The sequence below is a fragment of the Maniola hyperantus genome, chromosome 8 (genome assembly GCF_902806685.2).
Source record: "Maniola hyperantus chromosome 8, iAphHyp1.2, whole genome shotgun sequence".
Taxonomy (NCBI): domain Eukaryota; kingdom Metazoa; phylum Arthropoda; class Insecta; order Lepidoptera; family Nymphalidae; genus Maniola; species Maniola hyperantus.
In genome coordinates this window covers 13,624,228-13,647,689 of record NC_048543.1, presented here as the reverse complement: position 1 = coordinate 13,647,689, position 23,462 = coordinate 13,624,228, and the positions used below count along the sequence as shown (strand labels likewise).

General features: G+C 40.0%; 3 protein-coding genes across 3 annotated transcripts; 2 read left to right on the top strand and 1 right to left on the bottom strand.

Moving 5' to 3' along the window:
- The first annotated feature begins 1,162 nt into the window (after positions 1-1,162).
- On the top strand, positions 1,163-5,594 carry RNaseX25 (Ribonuclease X25). The gene is made up of 3 exons (XM_034971316.2): positions 1,163-1,381; positions 1,469-1,791; positions 2,853-5,594. The coding sequence occupies exons 1-3, from the start codon at positions 1,338-1,340 to the stop codon at positions 3,326-3,328; spliced, it is 843 nt and encodes a 280-aa protein (XP_034827207.1). The 5' UTR covers positions 1,163-1,337; the 3' UTR covers positions 3,329-5,594.
- On the bottom strand, positions 5,355-9,813 carry LOC117984676 (UBX domain-containing protein 1). The gene is made up of 6 exons (XM_034971315.2): positions 9,654-9,813; positions 9,155-9,575; positions 8,356-8,540; positions 7,575-7,748; positions 6,628-6,746; positions 5,355-5,665 (listed from the first exon to the last, which is right to left on the bottom strand). The coding sequence occupies exons 1-6, from the start codon at positions 9,701-9,703 to the stop codon at positions 5,619-5,621; spliced, it is 996 nt and encodes a 331-aa protein (XP_034827206.1). The 5' UTR covers positions 9,704-9,813; the 3' UTR covers positions 5,355-5,618.
- A 371-nt stretch (positions 9,814-10,184) lies between these two features.
- Positions 10,185-23,278, top strand: LOC117984590 (cGMP-dependent 3',5'-cyclic phosphodiesterase-like). Its single transcript, XM_034971213.2, has 16 exons — positions 10,185-10,366; positions 11,082-11,192; positions 11,601-11,696; positions 12,076-12,209; positions 13,220-13,325; positions 14,306-14,440; positions 15,220-15,368; positions 16,481-16,706; positions 17,118-17,272; positions 18,378-18,536; positions 19,498-19,586; positions 19,931-20,120; positions 20,561-20,702; positions 21,435-21,580; positions 22,038-22,134; positions 22,949-23,278. Exons 1-16 carry the CDS (start codon positions 10,238-10,240, stop codon positions 23,069-23,071), a joined length of 2,187 nt encoding a protein of 728 aa, XP_034827104.1. The 5' UTR covers positions 10,185-10,237; the 3' UTR covers positions 23,072-23,278.
- The last annotated feature ends 184 nt before the right edge of the window (positions 23,279-23,462 follow it).

Genomic DNA, 23,462 nt, shown 5'->3' with positions numbered 1-23,462 from the left:
GGAAACCTGCATGCCTGAGAGTTCTCCATAATGTTCTCAAAGGTGTGTGAAGTCTGTCAATCCGCACTTGGCCAGCGTGGTAGACTATGGCCAAAACCCTTCTCACTCTGAGAGGAGACCTGTGCTCTGTAGTGCGCCGGTGATGGGTTGATCATGATGATTAGCAATAATACGTTTTTGGTATTAACATTTGAAATGCCGTGCAATGATGATGAATTTCTTCTTACTACAGCCTCCACTGTTTGTCCCTCTGTCTGTATTGCTTGAACCGTAACAGGTAGAGAATTGAAATTTTCACAAAGTGTGTAGGTAATTTCTATTGTCTCTATAACAATAAACGGGATGGAAGTTACCCCTGTACGGTGTACCAAATTTCGACAATATCGATTGAACAGATGGGCCGTGAAAAGCTACCAGACAGATAATTATTAGTATGGAAGTATGGATTACATCACGTAGCAAGACTAAAGTATGATTTTCCGGGAAGGTACCCGGTCACCCACCGGCTTCTGCCACCAGTGGATGCAAGAAGAAATCATATTTTCCCGTACAGCTAGGTACTGCGTTAGGATTGGAAATTGGAATCAATTTTTAAAATAAGTAGGTATATCGATACATCGACATCGAATCGATAAATAAAATATACCAAAAAACTTAGTTAACTAACTGCGCACGGGTAGCTTCCCGATTTTCCTATAGGTAATAACTACCTAGGTCTATCAAAAAATAGCACATATATATTGGATTGAATGCGGTTTTTTCTCCAGTGTGTGCTTTGGTTTGATAAACGAGATGCACGAATTGCGGCGACGACGGCAGAATAGTCTTGTCAGACATTCTTAGAGAATTTTCGGGACCTACAGGGTACAACCCCACCCCACCGCGCGGGCGCAGTAGGATGCCTGACCTATCTATCTTACACAAATCTTTCTAGAACGATAACAACTCACGATATCACAAATCATTTGCCGGTGAGGCGTGAATACAAAGCCTTTATGTCAACTATTAAAAACTTTTAATATGTCAACTATTAAAAACTTTTAATAGTTGACATAAAGGCTTCCATCCAGAGCAATGAATTAAAAAAGGCAATGCCATTCGTCATTGAGTTGTCAAAGTCAAACTGACAAATATGAATGTCGTGTTGCTTGTCAATGTCAGATGTTTACCACCTTTGTCACAGCCTTATTCATTTCAGCTGTTCGCTTTGTAATTATTGCTAATAATATTAAATGCTATTAAATTTAATTCCAATCGATTTTCCAATCATTGGACGCAACAGTAAAACTATTTAAAGTGTTTTGGTTACACAGTGGCAGCGCTAATAGCTTGCAGAAATGGGGATACTCCTCGTTCCTTGTTTACTCATTTCTCTAACCTGGTAAGTTTCCAACTACACAACATAATATTATTATCATTTGTTGCTTCTCTGAGCCGACAAAATATTAATCTAACATGTTTCCTACAGTTTAAACTACATTCAAACTGTGAAGATTGCAGACGGGTATGACTTTAAAGTAATAAGAAGAACATCACATAGTCATGACTTTGATTTGCTGATTTTTACTCAACAATGGCCCGCCACAGCTTGCAAAGAATGGAAGAAAAAAGACCATACCCACACGTGTACTATGCCTCCTAAAGTGGACTCATGGTCGATACACGGCATCTGGCCGACAAAATTAGGCGAAATGGGACCTGGTTTTTGCAATAGGACCTGGCTTTTTGACCCTGAACAAGTAAGACCTATAGAGGACCAGCTTGAAAAAGTGTGGGTTAACATTTTTGCAGGTAAGATTATTGATATATCTACACAAATATTATAAAGAGGTAAACTTTGAATGTAGGAGGTAATCTTTGGAACTAACGCTACAATTCTAAAAATTATTCCAGTGATATATAGCCACATTATCCCAGAGTGCTATAAATTATATATCACATAAACGAAATCGCAGGCAAAAGCTAGTAGGTATTTAACAAACAGGATGTGGTCACAACTCTTAATCACGTTATAGTGCCCGGCAAACAACTTGGGCCTGCAGCAGCGTATGTATGTATGTATGTATATACTTTATTGCACCACAGAAACACAAATGACAGGTTACAAAAAGAAATGTTAATAAGTAGGTACAAAAAGGCGGTCTTATCGCTAAATAGCGATCTCTTCCAGACAACCTTAACGCTAGGGAAAAACGAACAAATGGACAATGGGAGGTGGGAGAAAGTTGGCGAATCCGGGAAGTGAAAGTCGACGTATCAACCAATCGCGTGCACTCGCGCCGACTGATCAACCAGTCGCGTGCACCTGCCATTTGCCAGCCAATCGTGTCAATACTCAAGTTGTTTGCCGGGCACTATACATAAAGTGACTTTTGACAAAATTTCCTTGTACTGGAATTCCTATTAGTTAAAATATTTCCTTGAACTTATTAGTCTTGTTGAATACCATTCTAAAGATTAATGATATTTCTAATTCACATTGCTTTGGTAATTAGACTTTAACGGTGAAGCAAAACATTGTGAGGAAACCTGCATGGCTGAGTGTTATCCATAATGTTCTTAAAGTTGCAATCATCTCTTTTCCAGTGTGGTACAGTACGCAGCAGAAAATATTGCACATCGACTTTTAGAAAGAGATCTCTGTTGGCTCTGGCATTAAAACTGACAAAAGTTCACATAGGTATGAGTGACAGAGACAACGCTCTACAAAGCCAAAATCTCATTCAAAAGGTTCATGACAGCTACTGACACTATTGCTAATCTATTGCCGTCTTATTTTGACAGGAGACCCATGCTCAGTAGTGAGCCGTCGATAGGTTGATGATTTTGAACCTTATTTTTTTTACTTACAGGCACATCACTATATTCCCTGTGGGCTCATGAATGGACCAAACATGGTACCTGTGCTGCAGTCTTAGATGCATTCAATTCAGAGCTCAAATACTTCTCCAAGGGCCTGGACTGGTTACGTCAGTACTCAATGTCTGAAATTCTACAAGCGAAAAATATTGTACCTTCAAATACACAACAATATTCCATTGTAGATATCAATAATGCTATCAAAGAGAAGTTGGGAGTAGACCCAGTGATAGAATGTAAGAGAGAGGATGGTGAAAGCTATATATCCGAGATAAGAATATGTTTCACTAAGGATTTGAAAACTACAGACTGTGATGGTGTTGTAACAGGTACTGATGTTGATGGACAAACTATATTGACAAACTGTGATAAGTCAGAGGATATTACGTACCCTCAGTATGGGAGTAGTAATAATTTGACCATTCAGTTGTATAGGTTTATGTCTTGGTTGCAGTGGTTTACTTTATAATTGTTATTGTATAATATACTTATATATTGTATGTGATTATATGTGTAGTATATTGCTTTCATGTATTACTAGAGGATGCCTGTGACTTCGCCCGCATGGATTTGTTTTAAAAAATCTCATGGGAATACTTTAATTTTCCAGTATAAAATGTTGCCTATGTCAATTTCCGGGACGTAAGCTACCTCTGAACCAAAATAATATACAAATTGGTTAAACGGATAGGCCTTTAAGAATACCGTCGGAACTCTTTAATTTTTTGGGATATATATATTAAGCTATTTCCATCCCCGGGATGTAAGCTAGCTTTGTACCAAATTTCATCAAAATCGTTTAAACTGTTGGGCCGTGAAAAGCTAGCAGACAGACACACTTTCGCATTTATAATATTAGTATGGATTATGGCACAAAACTTAAATTACAAAAATATAACAGTTCGACAGAATACTATCAATTTAAAGTTACTAACATTAAAAAGCGACACTCACTCCCCACTGCCAATTTGTCGTCGCCCGCAACGTAACGGCGCGGCTACTGGCACTGCCGGGCTAGCTTCACTCATTTACCTTGAGCACTGATGTTACTTATCTATAGCGTTGCCCTTGTTCCGCTCGATTGACCAGTCAGTCTTCAGCCCTATCGTTACCCACGCATAAATCGTGCGCGGACAGGCCGATGTTCCGGTAGTAGTAATAGGTAACTAAATCAATTTGTTTGTATGGAGAGTCGGGGGTGTGATAGTATTATAATGTCGTTGTTTTAAGTGTACTAATACCAGTAGTCATGGACTAATACCAGTAATCATGGACTAATACCAGTAATCATGGACTAATACCAGTAGTCATGGACTAATACCAGTAATCATGGACTAATACCAGTAGTCATGGACTAATACCAATAATCATGGACTAATACCAGTTACTACAATAGTTGCAATTTAATATCATTAGTTTGTTAATGCTAAGGTTTATATTTATTTTTTTCCTTTTAATAAGTAAATGAAATAGTTAAAAGGTTTTTTAAATACATTTATCTGAACTAGTTCAGCTTTTTAATTTATTGAGCGCAGCTAATCTGATGTAAGCACTAAATGAAATGTCATGATTGATTCAGATTCAGATATCTTCAAATTATTTTAAAACAAATAAGCTTGTTTTGTGAATTCAACGAACTATAAAATTGCTGTGAATTTAAAACAGCTGAATCTAGAAAATTTAAAATTTTATGGATCCGAGACATGGTCACTGTGGTAAATTTGGGACACGCTTATATGCCATAGATGTAAGCTATATGTGCCCACTGCCTGTCATCGTCGGTACATAATATGGATAATAATTATGATGAATTAGCAAAAGTATTTAGTAGGCATTAAGTAGTAAGTAAATAATTTTTGGATTATTTTTCTTTACTCAGCAGTCAGCACAGTGTACCTACTACTTACACAATTATTAATAATATGCTTACATTATGCAAAAGTGCCTGCTCATATAAAATTCCGTTTATTACATATAAAAATTAAGAAATGATAATTTTATAACAACTGTTTTCATACAATAAAGTATTTATTGACGTTAAGTTTTCTTTTTTTTAATATTTACCTTTATCATTATAAAACTTAGATCCGATTGCACGACAGGCGGTTAAAGTTACGTTATGATTACCGTTACTGTTCGACCGCCAATAAAAAGCGAAGCGAGTTGTACGTCTGTTATTATTTATACTTACCTCCAGCTCCAGGATTAAGGTTGTACGGGAGCGGTGTCTGTGCTGGACCGTAGCAATAGGGAAAGAACAAAGGCGAACTTCATACAAAATCTATCTATCTATCTATCTATCTATCTATCTATCTATCTATCTTTCGTTAACTTGCAGTGTTCTATATAAAAGAGGTAGGTATATCTTGTACGATGGTACGGACCCTTGTTCTGCAAGTCCGACTCGCACTTAACCGGTTTTTTATAACATTTTTTGTTCAAGAATCGAGAGAACTTAATTTACCCTTTTCATTTGGTTTCAATAAATAAAAAAATTGTTTAATGAAATTTATTATAATTAGAACAGTCATTATCGACATTCATACACCACAAACATAGTATGTACTTAATTAATATTTAAAATGAAAAGTAGGTTCCAATCCAGGTTGCATGTTATTTTATCATTTTAAAAATACAGCCTTATAAAATGGTAATATTTTATACAAATTAGAAATGCACAGATAAATTATATTTCTTGCCTGTAATATTTGAATAAATGAAATAATGAAAAACAATACGTCTTATTATTGAATTATTTACTATTGAGCACCTCTCGACACTATGATGACCGCAGATGGTGCAAGTCCTGTAACAAATTTTCGTATTATTCAAAAATCTGATTTCTGCGCAGGTACATCTGCATAACTTATATAATTGTAATTCTATATTTTAGCAACTGTAAATTCAAATTATTTATTGTGGTTTTGGTTTATCATAAAACTAGCTTATGCTCGCGACTTCGTCCGCGTGGACTACTCAAATTTCGAACCCCCATTTCACCCCCTTAAGGGTTAACTTTTCAAAAATCCTTGCTTAGCGGATGCCCACCTCATCTACATGCCAAGTTTCAGCCCGATCAGTCCAGTAGTTTGAACTGTGCGTTGATAGATCAGTCAGTCAGTCAGTCATCTTTTCCTTTTATATATTTAGATAAAGGAATTTTTCCAATAATTTTTTTCTGTAACAAGACTGGGCCCAAAACTGATCGGTCTCCTTTATACAATACGCTCACGACTGGGACCTAAAATCACGAAGTTTGACAGTTTTAAATTAAATTAGGTTTGTCGGCCCTTCTCTTATTAGTTATTACATTGGTAAGAAAAGGATGCGAATACTTTAAAATTTAGTTGCAATCGGAATCAGTGGTACTGATTCTGAGCACAACTAAATTTTAGAGCATTCGCATCCTCTTCTTACTAATACAATATGAAAAGGATAGGCACAGTTTGACAGTTTTAAATATAATTAGGTTTGTCGGCCCTTCTCTTATTAGTTATTACATTGGTAAGAAAAGGATGCGAATACTTTAAAATTTAGTTGCAATTGGAATCAGCCATACTGATTCTGAGCACAACTAAATTTTAGAGCATTCGCATCCTCTTACTAATATAATATGAAAAGGATAGGCACAGTTTGACAGTTTTAAATTTAATTTAGAGTCGTCAAACCTCGTGACTTTAGCTGCGAGGATGCAGATACTCTAAATTTAGTTAAGAGAAAGAAAACAGAATCGGCGCCAGTACCAATGTTAAAATAGTTTCACGTTACCTAATGACTCTAAAGGTGTCTCGTAGTCCTCGCTGCCGAATATCTTCTTTGGGAATGTAGTCATTAACTTGAAATTCTCAGTTTGTGCGAACTCAGGACTGTGCAGCTGTAGATATAATCTGTTGAAAAAAAATTATACTTAACTAGCTGATGACCGCGACTTCGTACGCGTGGATTTAGGTTTTTAAAAATCCCTTGGGAATTCTTTTATTTTCCGGGATAAAAAGTAGCCTATGTCACTCTCCAGGTCTTAAACTATACCCATGCAAAAAATCACGTCGATCCGTTGCTTCGTTGTGACGTGATTGAAGGACAAACCAACAAACCAAGAAACAAACACACTTTCGCATTTATAATAGGGGTAGTGATGTACTACGCCAACATAACCCTTTACTTTATGGTATTTTGTTGTTAGTAATATAATTGCACCCATACATTTTTAGGGTTCCGTACCCGAAGGCTGCCAACGGAACCCTATTACTAAGACTCCGCTGTTCGTCCCTCTGTCCGTCTGTCTATCAGCGAGCTGTAATTCGTGAACCGTAGTGACTGTAGGTGAGAGTTGAAATTTTCAGAGAATGTGTTTTTTATTTTATTTCCACAACACATCTAGCTTTACAGGATTATTCCTAATGTGTATTTGTATTGCCGCTATAACAACAAATTATAAGTATTTCAAAATGGCCACCATGAAAATTAAAAAAAAACTTCAAATTATTTCTTTGCACAATGGTACAGAACCCCTCGTGTGAGAGTCCAACTCGCACTTGACCGATTTTTAGGGATTATTTGGTCACACCGACCAATCACAATCAATCAACATCAAACAAGTCGCAGCCACATGATTCAGGAGCGGCGCAAGACCGTGGCGTGTGGAAGTCTCTACAAGAGACTAAGTCCACCAGTGGACGTCTATCGGTTGATAATGATGATGTGTGATCTACTACCTGACTGCACTGAGCTGTTCCTTAGCGCCGAAGGTGTGCGACAGCGACTGTCCGTCGGGCAGCCGCAGCTGTATGCGCGCCTGCTCGTAGGAGCCGCGCGGAGCCACGGGCGCGGGCGCTATGGGCGCGGGTGCGGGCTCGGGCGGGGGCGCCGGCATGCCTGATGCCGCCAGTCTGAAGTTAGAAAGAAAAAAATATTATGTTTACACAGTGCGACAAGGCTATCTTGGCGCGCGGCGAAAATTGGAACTAACGTTGCCATCAAGTGTCCCCTTTGTTCTTGTTTGAATATTCTAAGCCTTTGTTCTCCAACAGCGCCCCCCTGTCAATGTCATTCAAGTGCCAAGAGAGCCTTGTCTATTTGTAGGTATAGCAAAACTTGTGTCAAAAGTGAGTGCATGTATATATATTATGTAGGTACACTGTGACCTACATGGGCAAGAAGTGACTTCAGATTAAACAAATGTAAGTCCGCGTTCAGGATTAAAAAAAGACGGCGTTTTTGTAGTGAAAACCCCAAGAAACCTAGGGAACGACACCAATATAGATTTCTCAAAAACAAGTTGGCCATTTTGAATTTGAAAATGGACATAATTTTAGTAATCAGCACCCCAAGGCTTGGGCTGAAGAACCGTGGATATGACATCCATATTGATTATTTTAAAAAACTACGTCAGCCATCTTGGATTTAAAAATGGCCGTTATTTTCGTGATCATCTCACTCATCTCTTGCTTCTAGAAATTGCAGGAGCAATTATTGCAGCACGCTCTAAACACTCACCTCCTGGCTTGCTTGTCCGCCTCGATCTGTGCCCGCACCCTCTCCCTGGCGCGCTGGTCTTCCAACTTCTCCCGGCGGCGCTGTTCCACCAGCTTCTGCATCTCCTGCTCCTGGAGCCGCAGCCTCGCCTCCTGCATGTCTTTGCCGGACTTGATACGCAGACGCTCGCGCTCTAAGGCTTCAGCCTATAAATAGAGGACAGTGTGTCTCATTAGTGTCAAGACAGATAATCTGCACTCGTCAAATCAGTAACTTTTTATCAAACGCGCACTTAGTATGCGATATTCTATGAAATACTGGAATGTGACGTCACATCATGATGATGTACATTTTTAGTTTAATCGATAATTTAAAATGGTTATTACACTTAAAACTAACACAGGACGTGGATTTGACGTATTTTGGAAGATCCTCTATTTGATAATCACTGAGAAATAATTTATTTTTGATGTAGTCAAATATCCAATTGCTGATCGACTGTGCAGTCCCTGTGTGGTTTATGTACAGTTTGTAATAAATCTCTTTACTAGAACTGCACACAGACTGCATGTGGACTGTACAGTCAATCAGCAGTTGGCTTGCCATACGGTCAGCATCTAAACTGCAATTTCACACTTCAAAACTGCAAAAAAACAGACATTACACAGCGGAGTAAGTTGCTTGCACTCCAAGTGCAGTCTGCCTGTTTTTAAATAGATGTTTAGAAACTAAAACCTAACTACTCTTGAAAACACGCACAAACAACAACAATACAAATGTTTTTCATGTGAGAGCAATATTAATAAATTTGCTAGTCTACCTTTTCTTTCTCTTCTCTCTCTTTCCGTTTTTGTTTCATCCTTTCCTCGAGTAAAGCCATTTGCGCTTTCTTCTCTTCCTCGGTTAATGGTTTTTTCTCTTCCGTAGACTCTGAGAAACTGCTGTGATTTGTCTTTGCCGCATGGAACTCCATTTCGTCCTGGTTTTTGAACAGTTTACCGCACTCGTCACATTTGAGTGATTTAGCTTCTTGGTCGCTTGGTTCAGTTGACAGAGCAGGGTCAGTCGACGGAGCAGGGTCAGTGGACGCCGCAAGTTCGGCTGATACCACAGTTTCAGGATGTGTAGTGGAACTTTGAATAGTATACCCTGCACTCGGCTCAGGATCGTCTGCATGTGCTAAAAGCCACTCCATTGCCGGCTCTACACCTTTATAATTCGTTACAGCCAGCGCTTTTTCACTAAAAACCGAAAGAACCGACATTAACAAAAATAACCTCCACAGAAGCAAACAGTTTTTTGAGATAAATTACACTTACGCTCGCTCTTTTGGAAATCCCATTTCGATCAATGTTTGTATCTCTGCCATTGTGAGATTCTGTATTTTACGAAATGGTTTTAAATTCTGTATTAAATTAACTATTCATCACTCACATATCAGCTGTTTTCGAGACTTTTTAACAAAGAGTATAAATAATAATCACCGACCAGAATAATAATTTTAAGGTGTTTTTTTTTTATATTTTTTTAAACAGATAAAAAATAGAGAACAGAGAATGGGGAATACCATAAATAAAAAGTTAACTTACCACAGACTTAATACAGTGGTGATGGGTAACTTTAGAAACGTGTTACGTGTCATTTGATTGATGACTATTTTCGCTTCAGTCTCTACATCTCATGCGCCAGCGCTATTTTCAAATTAATGGCTCTTTTATTATAATATCTCTATCAAGATCTCTATGGGCTCTACCGTCAACCCAACGCCAATTTACGTGCCAAAATGATTAGAGATTTGAGAAATCTTTGAAATCAGAGAAAGATATTAATTATTTTCTTTTTAATTAATTAGGTATTGATATTCTCAACTTTTTTCCTATCCTATATAATATAATTTTACACAATGGCTTCGATCAAAAAGCACGCCCGAAGGAGAACCCTACAATACAGTGACCCAGGAAAAATAATGGAGTTGGTGATGAATTTAAATGATGACAGTTCTGCCCAGTTACAAAATAAAGTTAACGTTTATGTATGTTGGATATAGTTACTTAATAATAAACTTAAAGAAATAAATAAGTGGCAAAGGCAGGGACTGCAGGGAGGATAAGCTGTGATAACCAAGTGGTTAGGACGTCCGCCTTCTAATCGGAGGTCGGGGGTTCGATCCCGGGCACGCACCTCTAACTTTTTGGAGTTATGTGCGTTTTAATTAATTAAATATCATTTGCTTTAACGGTGAAGGAAAACATCGTGAGGAAACCTGCATGCCTGACAGTTCTCCATAATGTTCGCAAAGGTGTGTGAAGTCTACCAATCCGCACATGGCCAGCGTGGTAGACTATGGCCAAAAACCCTTCTCACTCTGAGAGGAGATCCGCGCTCTATAGTGAGCCGGTGATGGGTTGATCATGATGATGATGATGAAGGGCAGGGACATAGTCCGAAAAACCGATAGGTAGACGTTTGGGGTCCCAAAGTGACGACGACCTACCGAAATGCGGAGCGATGCGTTGGAAGACTCTCCACTAGGTGGACATGGACAGATGACATCAAAGAGTCGCAAGGAATCGCTGGTCTCAGGTTGCAGGAGATTGAGGCGCATGGCAGTCCCTACAAGAGACCTGTGTCCACCAGTGGACACTGGACATCTATCGGGTGACGATGATAATGATGAAAATCTGAGCAAGTAAACGAACGCTCTATTTAGATCTGTCTAAGGAATGATTTGATGTATTTTAATCTAGTTGAAAGAGGAATGCGAAGCGGAGACTGCGTTCTTAATAGTGGTGCACGCGGAAGAGGCCTGGATCGAAAGTATTGGGTCCACGGCTTTGACTCGAAGGCATAGGATATACGTAAGTATCTCATACAATAAAAAGAAAAGGTCTGACTTCTGATTCACTCACTACCAGACTCATAACGCCTAGTCCAAAACTCCAAACCTTTGGACTTAGAAAGCACAATTTTTTAATAGAAGTCCCCTACGGAGCCGCACGCACTCGCGAAAAAAAGTACCTAAGCGCGAACAGTTTCATACAATTTTCATATCACAGAATATAATATTGCTGATAAATCACGCGCTAAAATTTTGCAGTGCAGGCTTACCCTAAAACTTTAATACTTGAGAAAAGTTGGACGGCTCCTGCTATAGGTATTGGCAATGGGAAATCCCATCAGACATGATATGACTATACTTAGTTATTATAAATAATTACGAAGAAGAAAATATAAAATTATGATGACTGAAAACTTTTAAATTTTAGCTGACACAGAAGCTCTCAAATGTTCTGAGGTCATCCGTGGATCAGAATGATCTGTTATCAAACTTCGGATCTGATTTTCAAGATATTGTGATGCCTGTAAGTACTTACCTACGTACCTTTCTACTGACTCGGGAAGCTGAAGAGGCATTGGGTAGAGCATTAGTTCGAAGAACCAATACACTCTGCTGGGGGGTACCATTGGCGATCCTGCACACACACGTCACAGTATTGAGAGGCTCCCCAACATAAGCAACAAAAAATATGCTGCAAGAGACCTTTGCCCAGCAGTGGACACATGCCGTGCGTAAGTATCAGGTGTTTATTGATATTTCAATGATAATCCATGATTAGTATAAGGCAGCAGATAATGCCTGTTTTGATTTTGGAATATAAATAATCTTTCAATTTTTGATCTTAAACCCTTGAGGATTCATAAATAAAATTAAATGACAATTAAAAAGTTTTATAATTACAGTACGTTGCAAAGGATGTCAAGAAACGGGTAAACATGTATCCCATAGCGGATAAGCCGTTCTCTGTGCTCGTGTGCGTGGTAGCGCCAAAGGTTTTGGAGGAAAATGCCTTCCAACTTATAAGCGAATGTTTTCTGTAAGTCCAATTAGATTTAGTCTAGGCTGAGATCTAGGTCGTCAAGCGGCTCCCGCTTTTTTTAAAAACAAAAATAGTGAGAAACGAGCAGAAGCGTCACCTGATGTTTTAAGTGATTACCGACGCCCATGAACATTTGCAGCACCAGAGGAACCGCCATGCGTTGCCGGCCTTTCAGGAATTTGTTGGTCGGCCCTTTGATTAACCCCATGTGGTAATCTAGTGGAACACCGCCGAAGAGAGTTGATTCCACAGTTTGCATGTGTGTGGAAAAAAGGACCTGGCACAACGGGTGGTCGAACAGCACCAGGCACTCAGGTGGTGAGGGTGAATTTGCTTCAGAGCACTCCCCATTATAAAGGGAGAACACACAAAGAGAGCTTACGTCTCTGCGGAGCTCCAGGCTTTCCAACGAGCCGGTTAGTTTGGGATCGTCCACAAGTCACAAATGGAAGGAGTTGGTACTGGGCTGCTCCGATCCAAAGATGATTCTGATTGATGATAAAACTGATTGTTCTCGATTTTCAAGCTGTCAATTGTTCAGGTTCACCTTCTCTAGCTTGTATTTTGGAACAGCAGATGAATTGTCAACTGGCCGAGCAGTTGAAAACGACTTCTCTAGCAGTTAGCATTGATTGCTCGAGATTTAGGGTCTTGGCTGAAAATCAGCCCTGCACCTATGCTCTTGCGTAGCAAGTAAACAGCATTATGCTGAGCTGGAACCTTTTTTCGGGTTGTGCCCCTCATGACACAGTTTATTCCGGCGCTTCTTCTGCTTGAGGCATGTTGGCTTTCCTCAAGGGGAGGAAGCGCTGGGATAAGCAATTGTTAGATAGGATACCGTGTGATGTGTGGCTCAATTTAAGCAATAAACATTTTTCTTTCTTTCTTTGAGTACAAGTTGTTCAACGATTAATTTCTCGAGCTGCCCGTGTAACAGTCTCTAAATGCCAAGATATTAAAAAGTTGCGTTGTTTGTTTATTAAGATTAAGGCAAGGCTATTTCTTAGGTTCGCATGGCCAGTGTTAAAGAAAGCCATTCAACTAGAATACGAATGCACGCTAAAGCTCAAGTGTCAACAATTACTCCGTGTTGCTCGCGGGTTGTTCAGCCAGGTACTCACCCAATTTTATCTTCTAGGTTAGGTAGGTAGGTACTTACCTACCCCATAGATGAATTAATGCTTAGCCCAGATTTTCGACCTACCTTAAAATATGGTCTGAGGTTGGAATCGAACAGATTTATTGAAAACTAGATGAAGCCCGCGACTTCGTCCGCGTGGATTTAGGTTTTTAAAAATCCTGTGGTAACTCTTCAATTTTCCGGGATAAAAAGTAGCATATGTCCTTCCCCGGGATGTAAGCTATCCCTGTACCAAATTTCGTCAAAATCAGTTGGACGGTTGAGCCGGGAAAAGCTAGCAGACAGACAGACAGACAGAGAGACAGACAGACAGGCACACTTTCGCATTTATAATACTAGTATGGACTAGCTGCCCCGGCGAACTTCGTACCGCCTAACAGTCGATTCTTTTTCAGGAAGTTTTTTAAATTTTTCTCTCCGTAAGAACCGTCCCCGTACTTCAAGGAATATTATGAAAAAAGAATTAGCGAAATCGGTTCAGCTGTTCTCGAGATTTGCGATCAGCAACACATTTAGCGATGCATTTTTATATATAGAAAGAAGATTAGTATACCTACCTAGTTACATATTAAGTACTTATTAGATTAAGGTTCCTTCACACTTTTCAAAATGTAGGTACCTAAGCGATCAGAAACAAGACCTTGGGAATCGCCGCCATCTTGAAAAATAATTTCTCAGATTTTTGCATTTTTATTGAAAACTTAGGGTAATGAAACTTAGGGTATTTAAATCAGTCTGAACTCTGACATTTGAATTGTCAGTGCCATAACACTGGAACACCCTTCCAGCACCAGTTTTCCCCTCCAATTATAATATGGGTACCTTCTAGTCAAGAGTGAATAGGCATCTTCTAGACAAGCGCGCTCTATCTTAGGCTGCATCAACACTTGCCACCAGGTCTGATTGCAGCCAAGCGCTAGTCTACAAATTAAAAAAAAAAGAATTATTCCAGGTGGCATCACTGGAGACGTTGCTCCAAATGGCGATGGAGCAAGCCAAGCTGTTGACCAGAGCGGAATACTGCTCCGTCATGTTGGTAGACGTGGACCGTATGGAACTTGTGAAGAGGAACCGACACTCGCAAACCGTGAGTGCATAATGTGTTTTACATTTGCAGCAAACATAGGACACCATCCACAAGAGGGCATACATTATAGGGCAGAACCTCAAGAACATCCGGACACATTGCGATACTGCCAATACCAAGGATTTAATTTTTTTGTGATATAACCACAAATTAACGGTTTCCAGATTTTTTTCCATAAGTGTGCTTTATGACCTGCCAAATTTCATGATTCTAGGATTTCTAGATCAAGGGAAAGTACCCTATAGGTTTCTTGACACACAGTTCCTTTTGAGGAACTCTAAAACATTAGAAAACAGTTTCGTTTGTGGTTAATGACTCAAAATGGTTAACGCCCACTGAGATTTTTGTCTCTGTCATTTGTATGGGATTACGTAACAGAGAGAGCGCTATACTAGATAACTTCTTTCCTTGGATAAAGTACAAATAGTACAAATACAATTTCAAGTAGTACACAGAAGGCGGCCTCAGTATAGTACACGCCACGCCATGGCAAGTTCTCTAGGTATATAAAGCTAGCTTATGCCCGCGACTTCGTTCGCGTGGACTACACAAATTTCAAACCTCTGTTCCACCCGCTCAGGGGTTGAATTTTCAAAAATCCTTTCTTAGCGGATGCCTACGTCATAATAGCTGTCTGCATGCCAAATTTCAGCCTGATCCGTCCAGTAGTTTGAGCTGTGCGTTGATAGATCAGTCAGTCAGTCAGTCAGTCAGTCAGTCACCTTTTCCTTTTAATACATTTAGATTCAAGCATTAGTAACGTAATTCTCTTATCGAAGGATGATCCCGAGCCAGAGAATCGGTTCCCAATGAACATCGGCATAGTGGGGGAAGTTATCACCAGCGGCAATGTAATCAACTGTAAAAATGCCAAGGACCATCCCGCGTACAACCCCGTCATCGACTCGCAACCTGGCGTGGATTGCAAGTTGGTCTTTTGCAGTTTTAGAATACAGTCATCATCATCATCATCATCAGCCTTGGACAGTCAGATCAGTTTGACATAGGCCTTCCCTAAAGAGCGCCAACATACCCGGTCCTCAGCCTTCCTCATCCAGCCACTTCCCGCCAGCCTCCTTATATCGTCGGTCCATCGTGCTGGAGAGCGTCCCCAGGATTTTTGAAAATTCAACCCCTATGGGGGTGAAATAGGGGTTTGAAATTTGTGTAGTCCATGCGGACGAAGTTGACGTGAGCATAAGCTAGTTGCAATATATTAAGCTATATTGAATCCTCGCTATGTTGAAAGAATTTTAATTCCATTTTTTCTTAGTGAATTTATGAAAAATAGCAATAACAAATTCTCCACTAGCAATGCTGTCACCCCGAACAGATAAGATAGATTGACTGGTAGTTTTGAATGATATTCAAAAAAGTTTTTTATGGACTTTTAAGCAGTCCATCCGTTTGTGGCTTCATAGCTTAAAAGTAGCTTTTAAAATCTCTTTGAGAAATGTTTCTTGGTCTACTTTAAACTATGACGGTTCAAACCCCGCCCGTTGCACTATTGTCGTACCTACTCCTAGCACAAGCTTGGTACTTAGTTGGAGAGGAAAGGGGAATATTAGTCATTTAACATGGCTAATATTCTTTGTAAAAAAAAACAGCATATAAGTCACTCTGATACATACCGTATTTGTAGATCCTGTTTTGGCGTTCACCTTCCTCCTTCTCTTCTTAAAATATATGGTTTGAAAATAAAAAGCTTACCCTGATTGAATTAAAAGAGATAATTACGAATAGGATGAATTACGAAAAGGCCTGTAGATACCTATACCCCTTACCCGTCCCTGTACGATGTTTAAATTACGGGAAACCAAATTCATTTTTGGTATTATTGCCCTGAAAAGTGGCGATATACCTCATAGCAAAGCCTTCCCCGCTGGCTGGGTTGGCTAAAATAAAAGAGCTAAAGTCCAAACAAAAATTTCCTAAATTGACCTTAACCTAAAATAAAACTTTTGCTTGGAATGCCAAACTAGGCTTTTCAGGAGAGTAAAAGATATTAAAACTAAGGATTGAATAGTTTTACGATTTTAGGGCCATCCTGTGTTTCCCGATCCGCGAACAAACCGGCATCATAGGCGTGGGTCAGTTAATCAACAAGGTTGAAGACCCGTATTTCGACGCCATGGACGAGGAGATGGCCCTTGCATTCAGCGTGTACTGTGGAGTGTGCATCATGCACTCCGTTGTTTACCAGAAGATTCGGGAGGCGCATATCCGAAATGTCCTGGCAAACGAATTGGTTATGTATCATATGAAGGTAGGTTAAACCGAAATCGGTCTTGTGATGATGCCCATCATTCTGCTAGTTGAGGAATAAAGAAAAAACTTTATTCTCATTAGATTTTACATTTTAAGCGGTGGTAGAAGAGTCTTGCCTTGACATACCATATAGTGTTTTATCTATGGTCTTCTATCCCTTTCTCGCAAAACGAAAATTTGTATGAAACCGCACGAAGCTACTATGGCATTTGTGAAAATGACGTCATAATTCTATATCGCTATCTCTGTCCAATCAGAAATATTGAAATGTTTATAACTTTTTTATTATTTGATCGATTTAATTAGTTTTTTCAGTTTACGTGAACTGAAAAAACTAATCCTATTTTATCCTATCCTAGTTTATAATAAAGTAATAAAAAAATTGGAGTCAAATACCCAATTGTCAAAGGTTGGCGACACGGAGGTGTCCCGCGTGCTGGAGTGCTTTGGCTTCCACGGCCACCCTCACTTCACGAGCCTGCACTTCAACATACGCGCCCTGCCGTTGCGTGAGCTGCCCTGCTATGCACTCAAGATGTTTGTCGACCTGGGCTTTGATAAAAAGTAACAGTTTTTGTTTTTATTTAGAGAGTTCTGTACGCTTAGAAGATTTTACGTCTCCACCAACGTTGCTAGAATTCGAGAGTCGAAACACAATAACGTCAAAGTAAAATGGACCTAAAGAGCCTTGAATTGAAGTCAAAAATTCAATGCCACTGACAACGTTTCCACTTGGAGCGCTGGCTGTAGATGTGTAGACAAACTTGAGCTTTGAAACAAGGCAGTTAAGATCCAGTTTACTATAACGCGAGAGTTTATGACACTCGAATACTATAAACGTTGGTGAGACAAAATTTCGTACTAAGCGTACTGTGGTTTTAGAAATACGAGTGGGTTGACGGTAAAAGGTAACGTGGTAGCCGAAAGTCAACTTTAGAAAAATTGGTCGATTTTGTATTTGTCTCTGCAACTTACACAGAAAAATGTTCTGGTTTTTAACACGGGCAGGGGAACTGTACCTACGGCTCAATGTGGTTTCCTTAAATTGCCTTAGTTTGATCCTTAATGATCCATATCTTCTTTTTAACCGGCTTCAAAAAAAGGAGGCAACTGTTTTTTGTGCTACGCGATTACTCCACCAATTATGAATTAATTTTGATTATTCTTTTTTTGTTTCGTAGGTCATACTTCTGAGGTGGTCTCATATAAATTTGGCGAAGATCTGATGAATATCTTTAGAGATAATAGAAAATATTGCACATCGAACTTTAGAAAGAGACAACGGTGTCATAGACCGTTGTCTCTGTCGTTAAGACCGACGAGACGTCAAATAAGTATGAGTGACATACACAACGCTCTATAAAGCTGAAATCTCTTACTAAAGTTTGATGTGCAATATTTTCTGCCGGGTCTGTTCTCCTATCCGTTGAGGGGTTCCGTTCTCTTTCTCTGAAGATATTCATCATCTGAAGTATGACCTACGAAATAAAAAAGAATAATCAAAATCAGTTCATAATTGGCGGAGTAATCGCGTAGCACAAAAACAGTCAAGCTGAGAATCTCCTCCTTTTTTGAAGCAGGTACTGTAAATTGCTCGCGAATAGTGTAATAGCTTAGTTAACAGTATAGGTAGGTTTTAACCAGGTTTACAATTGACCTCATTTCTTAGATTCAACATAAAGCCCCATAAACTAGTGCGTTTTATTCTACACGTGAAGAAGGGCTACCGGGACGTCCCTTACCACAATTGGCTGCACGCGTTCAGCGTAGCTCAGTGGGCTTATGCTGCTATCACCAATTACAAACTGGTCTCGCAAGGATATTTTACGTGAGTACCACTAATGTTTGAAAAAACCGATACGGTTACAACCATAGAGCAGAAACAAAGAGGAGTTGGCCTAAGCAACTGTGCACTGTGATTTTCAACTAGGTCCTGACGTCATCACTGTGGGCGGGGCCTTAGTTAGTATGCTGTCTGCGTTCGTCAGGTTCACATATATTGAGACTCGTATTATCGGTGTGTTTTCGCGTTTTTAAGAACAAAAGGATGAAGTGTTGTGTTTTATCGTGTCAAAGTTATTCAGACAGACGTTCTGATGCTATGAATGGTATCACATTTCATTTGTAAGTAATTTTATACGTAATTTCTACACTTATTGACATCTAGTGTGAGATAGCTGAACTATGTAGTGACATCAATATATCGATGTTAGGTCGCTAAGCGAGTAGTTTTGCTACTAACCCGCAGATGGAAAATTGAGAAGTGGGCGGCGTTCCACAACCCCTCACCCCGCAAAATGTCACTCGATATTTCATAGGGAAATCTTAATACAACATCTCCTCTTTGTTTCTGCTCTATGGTTACAACGAATTTATTCTAGCCAAGAAACATTTGTGGCGGTCTCTGTATCAAATTATACATGGCGCAGTAGCTAGCAAGAACCAGTTACAACAAGCAATCTAGATGTCGCTACGCAATCCTCAATCACGCTAACAAAGTTTTCTCTATGGGGTTCTCTCTATTTACATTATAATATAGTTCCGAGATACAATGATTGGACCAGCTGTGTCCCCGGGCACTACTGACAACACCAATAGTAATACTACAGATTTTCTTATTGCATGATAGGCGAGCGTTTGACAATCATGCTTTAAATAAAGCAATGATGAGATGTTGGACCACGCTTGCCTAGAAGGTGCCTATTCACTCTTGCCTTGATTTTTTTTTAATGGTTGAAAGTATAGTATCACTTACGTTGTTTTTAATAGTTTCATCATTACATTTTCAGGGATTTGCAAGCTTTGATGTATCTAATATCCGGTCTAGTTCATGATATGGACCATCGAGGCACCACCAACAGCTTTCAGATACAAGGGCGTAAGTTTCATATCCAATTTAGCAGTTTGTTTCTAACAAAGGATTAATAGGAGTTTTACAGTTTGTATTCGAACAGGTAGGTAGGTACATATTTGGCTGTCTCGTTGGTTTGGTGGCTAGTTCGTTCAGCTGCGGATTATGAGGTCCCGGATTCGAGTCCCAGGTCAGACTACAAAAGTTTTCCTGTTAAGAAATTCTCAATATGAAGTCAGTAGGTAACAGCCATTAGCTAACATACACCATTCTGGATGCAATCACAGATAAAACATGCTACATCAGTAGGTTTACGGGTTTTATTTGTGTCTCCATTGGTGTTTTTTTTCAGTAAAGCTATTTGTTCACAGAAACGACGCTAGCAGCTCTATACTCGAGCGAGGGTAGTGTGATGGAGCGTCACCATCTAGCGCAGGCGATGTGTATACTTAACACGGAGGGATGCGACATTCTGGAGGCGTTGCCCAGGAGAGACTACGATAGGGCCCTCATGCTGCTGCGGGATTACATCCTTGCCACGGATCTCGCTAATTATTTCAAGTTAGATCCTAAATTTTCCGTACCCAAAGGGTAAACCGGGACCCTATTACTAGGCCTCGTTTACGGAGACGCGGGGCGTCGCGCGTGGCGATGGGCGGCGCGGCCCGCGCTGAATTTAAACATATGGCGTTGTATGAGTGCGTTTACGGAGAAACAATTTTATACGCGTTTGTTTGAAATGGAGCATTTTTTGCGGCCGAGCCCGCGGATGGCATCGACGCGTCCCACCGGCGTTCATCGTGGCGGCGCACGCGGCGGCAATTCTCGATGAAGCAATGCCCGCAGCGGAACCTTCTGCCAGTCTTTACTCTTTATTTGGAAATCGCATAACGCAGACGCGCCCGCCGCGTGACACGCCGTGGGCACAGCGGCGAGCACCACCACTCTTCCCGCCTCGCATCTTTTTGATGTAATCCACTGTGTACTCCTCTTCGTTACAGGAATTTAAATGAATTCAAACTGATCTCGTACGACTTCCAAAAAGGTAACCGCTTGCATTCGAGCGCTTTGCAAAGTCTGCTGATGAACGCGGCCGATCTCAGCGACCAGCTCAAAGACTGGGGCAATGTCAAGAAGACTGCTGTTAGTACTTATCAGAAAATCTATATTTATACAGGGATAAACTAACTGACTGACATATACACGTATACCTTGACCTTGGTGATGATTCTGCCATTTCTGTGCACTTAAAACTTTGGTACCACCAATAGTTTTTCATGCCCTCCTGTCTTTGGGTATTGCTTTGACATGGTTTCAAGCGAGTCTGTCTATTAATGCCTACCTCAATTGAACTCGTCCAGAAGTTGGTAATTAAAGCTAAAACTGACTGTGTAACTCAAACCGTTGGGTCTAAAAGCTTGAGATTTTGCATGTAAGTTTTCTATATTACGTAAACTCACACATTGAAAACAATTTCAGAAATTTCACTGGGGTGGGTCAGCTAGAGTTCAATAATCCGTAATCATTATGATCGGCCTATTTACGTCCTTTTCTGGTCGTACGACAACCAATCAGAGGTGATTGCGATCGTGACATTGTAGCAGTCATTACACCGCAATCGAGCTGCGAATTTTATCTTACTGAATATTTTGAAATACAGTCAGTGTTTCTGATTTTATCTTACTGAACATTTTGAAATGCAGTCAGTGTTTCTGATTTTATCTTACTGAACATTTTGAAATGCAGTCAGTGATTCTGATTTTATCTTACTGAACATTTTGAAATGCAGTCAGTGTTTCTGATTTTATCTTACTGAACGTTTTGAAATGCAGGAAGCGATTCTGATTTTATCTTACTGAACATTTTGAAATGCAGGCAGCGGTTCTCACGGAGTTTTTCAAGCAAGGGGACGTGGAGAAGAGTCGCGGAGAACTGCCAGTCAGTATCATGGATCGTGACAAATGCTTCATTCCCGACCTTCAGACGCAGTTCCTTAATATGACGTGCATGCCGCTCTTTGAGTTAGTTTTCTGCTCTTGGATCTTCGTAAATAGATTAGATTTTACAGAGTTTTTCAAGCAAGGTGAAGGAGATGCCAGTTAGCATCATAGATCGTGAAAAGTGCTTCATTCGCGATGCTGTTTCTTAATAACGTGCTTGCCTCTCTTTGACATAGTTCACTGCTTTTTGCTCTTCGTAGATCAGATGTTACTGTTTTTAAGCAAGATGACATGGTAAAAAGTCGCGAGAAGCCGCCAGTTAACTTTGTGAGCTTAGCTCTTTAGATACTTGTGATAGACGTGACAACGTATATCAGTCGATTGAGGTTGTTAAGCAACGTTGACCCAAGTTAACTGGATGGATAACGATTTTGGAGGTCCTAATTTGGCCTTTTTCTTTCCCCTGTATCTCGGAGCACACGTTACGCCGTCAGTCCCGGTTATTATTATCACTAATATTTCAATTATTCTGTTTTAGCATTTTAGGTCATATGCTGCCGAAAGCCCAGGCGTGTGTGAAGGTTATAGAAAATCATATCGAGAGATGGGAGGCTGCTAGGCCAATTTTTTCAGAGGTAAGACACTATAAGGGGTTTGCCCTAATTTTTTTATCTTCTAGGATATGAGTAGACTCAAGAGTACGCATATACTTACATGGTTATGCACGAAAACAAAATCGTAAAATGTTGGCGGGGGACATGGGAGAATGCTTTATTGTGATTGGTGGACTCAAAAGTCACGTCATCAAGACAATGTGCGGAATGAGGGTACAGAACGGGCGTGGGCCAATTTTTATGCTAAACAACTGCCTAAGCTTGGCGATCAGGGGTGTCCGGCTTGGGCGTCTATAGGTGGTGGTCTGTGATCGGCAACGTTCCTGCATTGGAACCGGGGTTATTCGATTGCTGTTCGTCTAACGGCCTGTGCTTTTCTTACATGTGCGTGACACTTTTTATACCGGAAAAATATTTATTTTATTTTTATTTCTATCCCAAATTGAAAATTCATGTTCATGCTAATATTCTAATGTAAAAGTCTGTTAGCTTTTCACGGCCCATTCGCTCAGCCGATTTTGATGAATATAGAAAGCTTGCATCCTGGAGACGATTATAAGCTACTTTTTATCCCGAAAAATAAAAAAGATTTTGAAAACCTAAATCCACGCGGACGAAATTGCCGGCAACAGCTTGTAAATCTAAGTAAAAAAAAATCTCGACTCACTGATTGATTTAGATATTAGCACCCAGCCGATTGTTAGACCTAGAAAGCTGAATTTTGCACAGAGGTTCCGTTTATAATGCGGACAAGGAATAAGGCCGGATATTTCGAAATTCCTACGGGATAGGGAATAAACACATTATTTTTAATTATTATAATCTGAATGGACAGGTGCCGATAGCTGCCGGTCTGTCCGTGCTACTGAGCCCAGAGCTGGATGCTCTGATAGAGCAGCAGCTCAAAGAGAAAGAGAGACACCGCTTGGAGGCAGTCGAGGCTAACGGCGAGGACTGACTTTTGTTTAGTTTGTTTCGACTTCAACGATCGAAGTGTTTATTACTTCTGTATGAAAATGAGTGTGTTTTGGTAAAAAAGAACTACATTACGCGGCAGAAGGTAATGTACATCTAGCTTTTAGAATGACATTTCGGTTTTTTTGTCGGAGTTGTCTCTGTCACTCATACATGTGAGTTTTGTAAGAAGAAAGTTTATTTACAAAACTGTGCCACACATCACATCTTAAAACTAAGAGCTGGTTATTCCGGCGCTTCTTCCACCTGAGCATAAGCCCAACGCGCTTCAAGCAAAAGAAGCGCCGGAACAAACTGTCATGTTTGTCTCAACGACAGAGAAAACGCTCTACGAATCCGCTATCTCTTTTTACAGGTCGATGTACAATATTTTC

Excerpts from the sequence above, each read along its gene's own strand:
- RNaseX25 (XM_034971316.2), top strand. The coding sequence starts at position 1,338 with ATGGGGATACTCCTCGTTCCTTGTTTACTCATTTCTCTAACCTG. Across the intron at positions 1,382-1,468 it reads TTACTCATTTCTCTAACCTG|TTTAAACTACATTCAAACTG; the intron begins GTAAGTTTCCAA and ends TGTTTCCTACAG. Across the intron at positions 1,792-2,852 it reads GTGGGTTAACATTTTTGCAG|GCACATCACTATATTCCCTG; the intron begins GTAAGATTATTG and ends TTTTACTTACAG.
- LOC117984676 (XM_034971315.2), bottom strand. The coding sequence starts at position 9,703 with ATGGCAGAGATACAAACATTGATCGAAATGGGATTTCCAAAAGAGCGA. Across the intron at positions 6,747-7,574 it reads GAACAGCTCAGTGCAGTCAG|ATTATATCTACAGCTGCACA; the intron begins GTAGTAGATCAC and ends TTTTTTCAACAG. Across the intron at positions 5,666-6,627 it reads GACACCTTTAGAGTCATTAG|GACTTGCACCATCTGCGGTC; the intron begins GTAACGTGAAAC and ends AATTTGTTACAG.
- LOC117984590 (XM_034971213.2), top strand. The coding sequence starts at position 10,238 with ATGGCTTCGATCAAAAAGCACGCCCGAAGGAGAACCCTACAATACAGT. Across the intron at positions 13,326-14,305 it reads CTCGCGGGTTGTTCAGCCAG|GTGGCATCACTGGAGACGTT; the intron begins GTACTCACCCAA and ends GAATTATTCCAG. Across the intron at positions 14,441-15,219 it reads GGAACCGACACTCGCAAACC|GATGATCCCGAGCCAGAGAA; the intron begins GTGAGTGCATAA and ends CTCTTATCGAAG.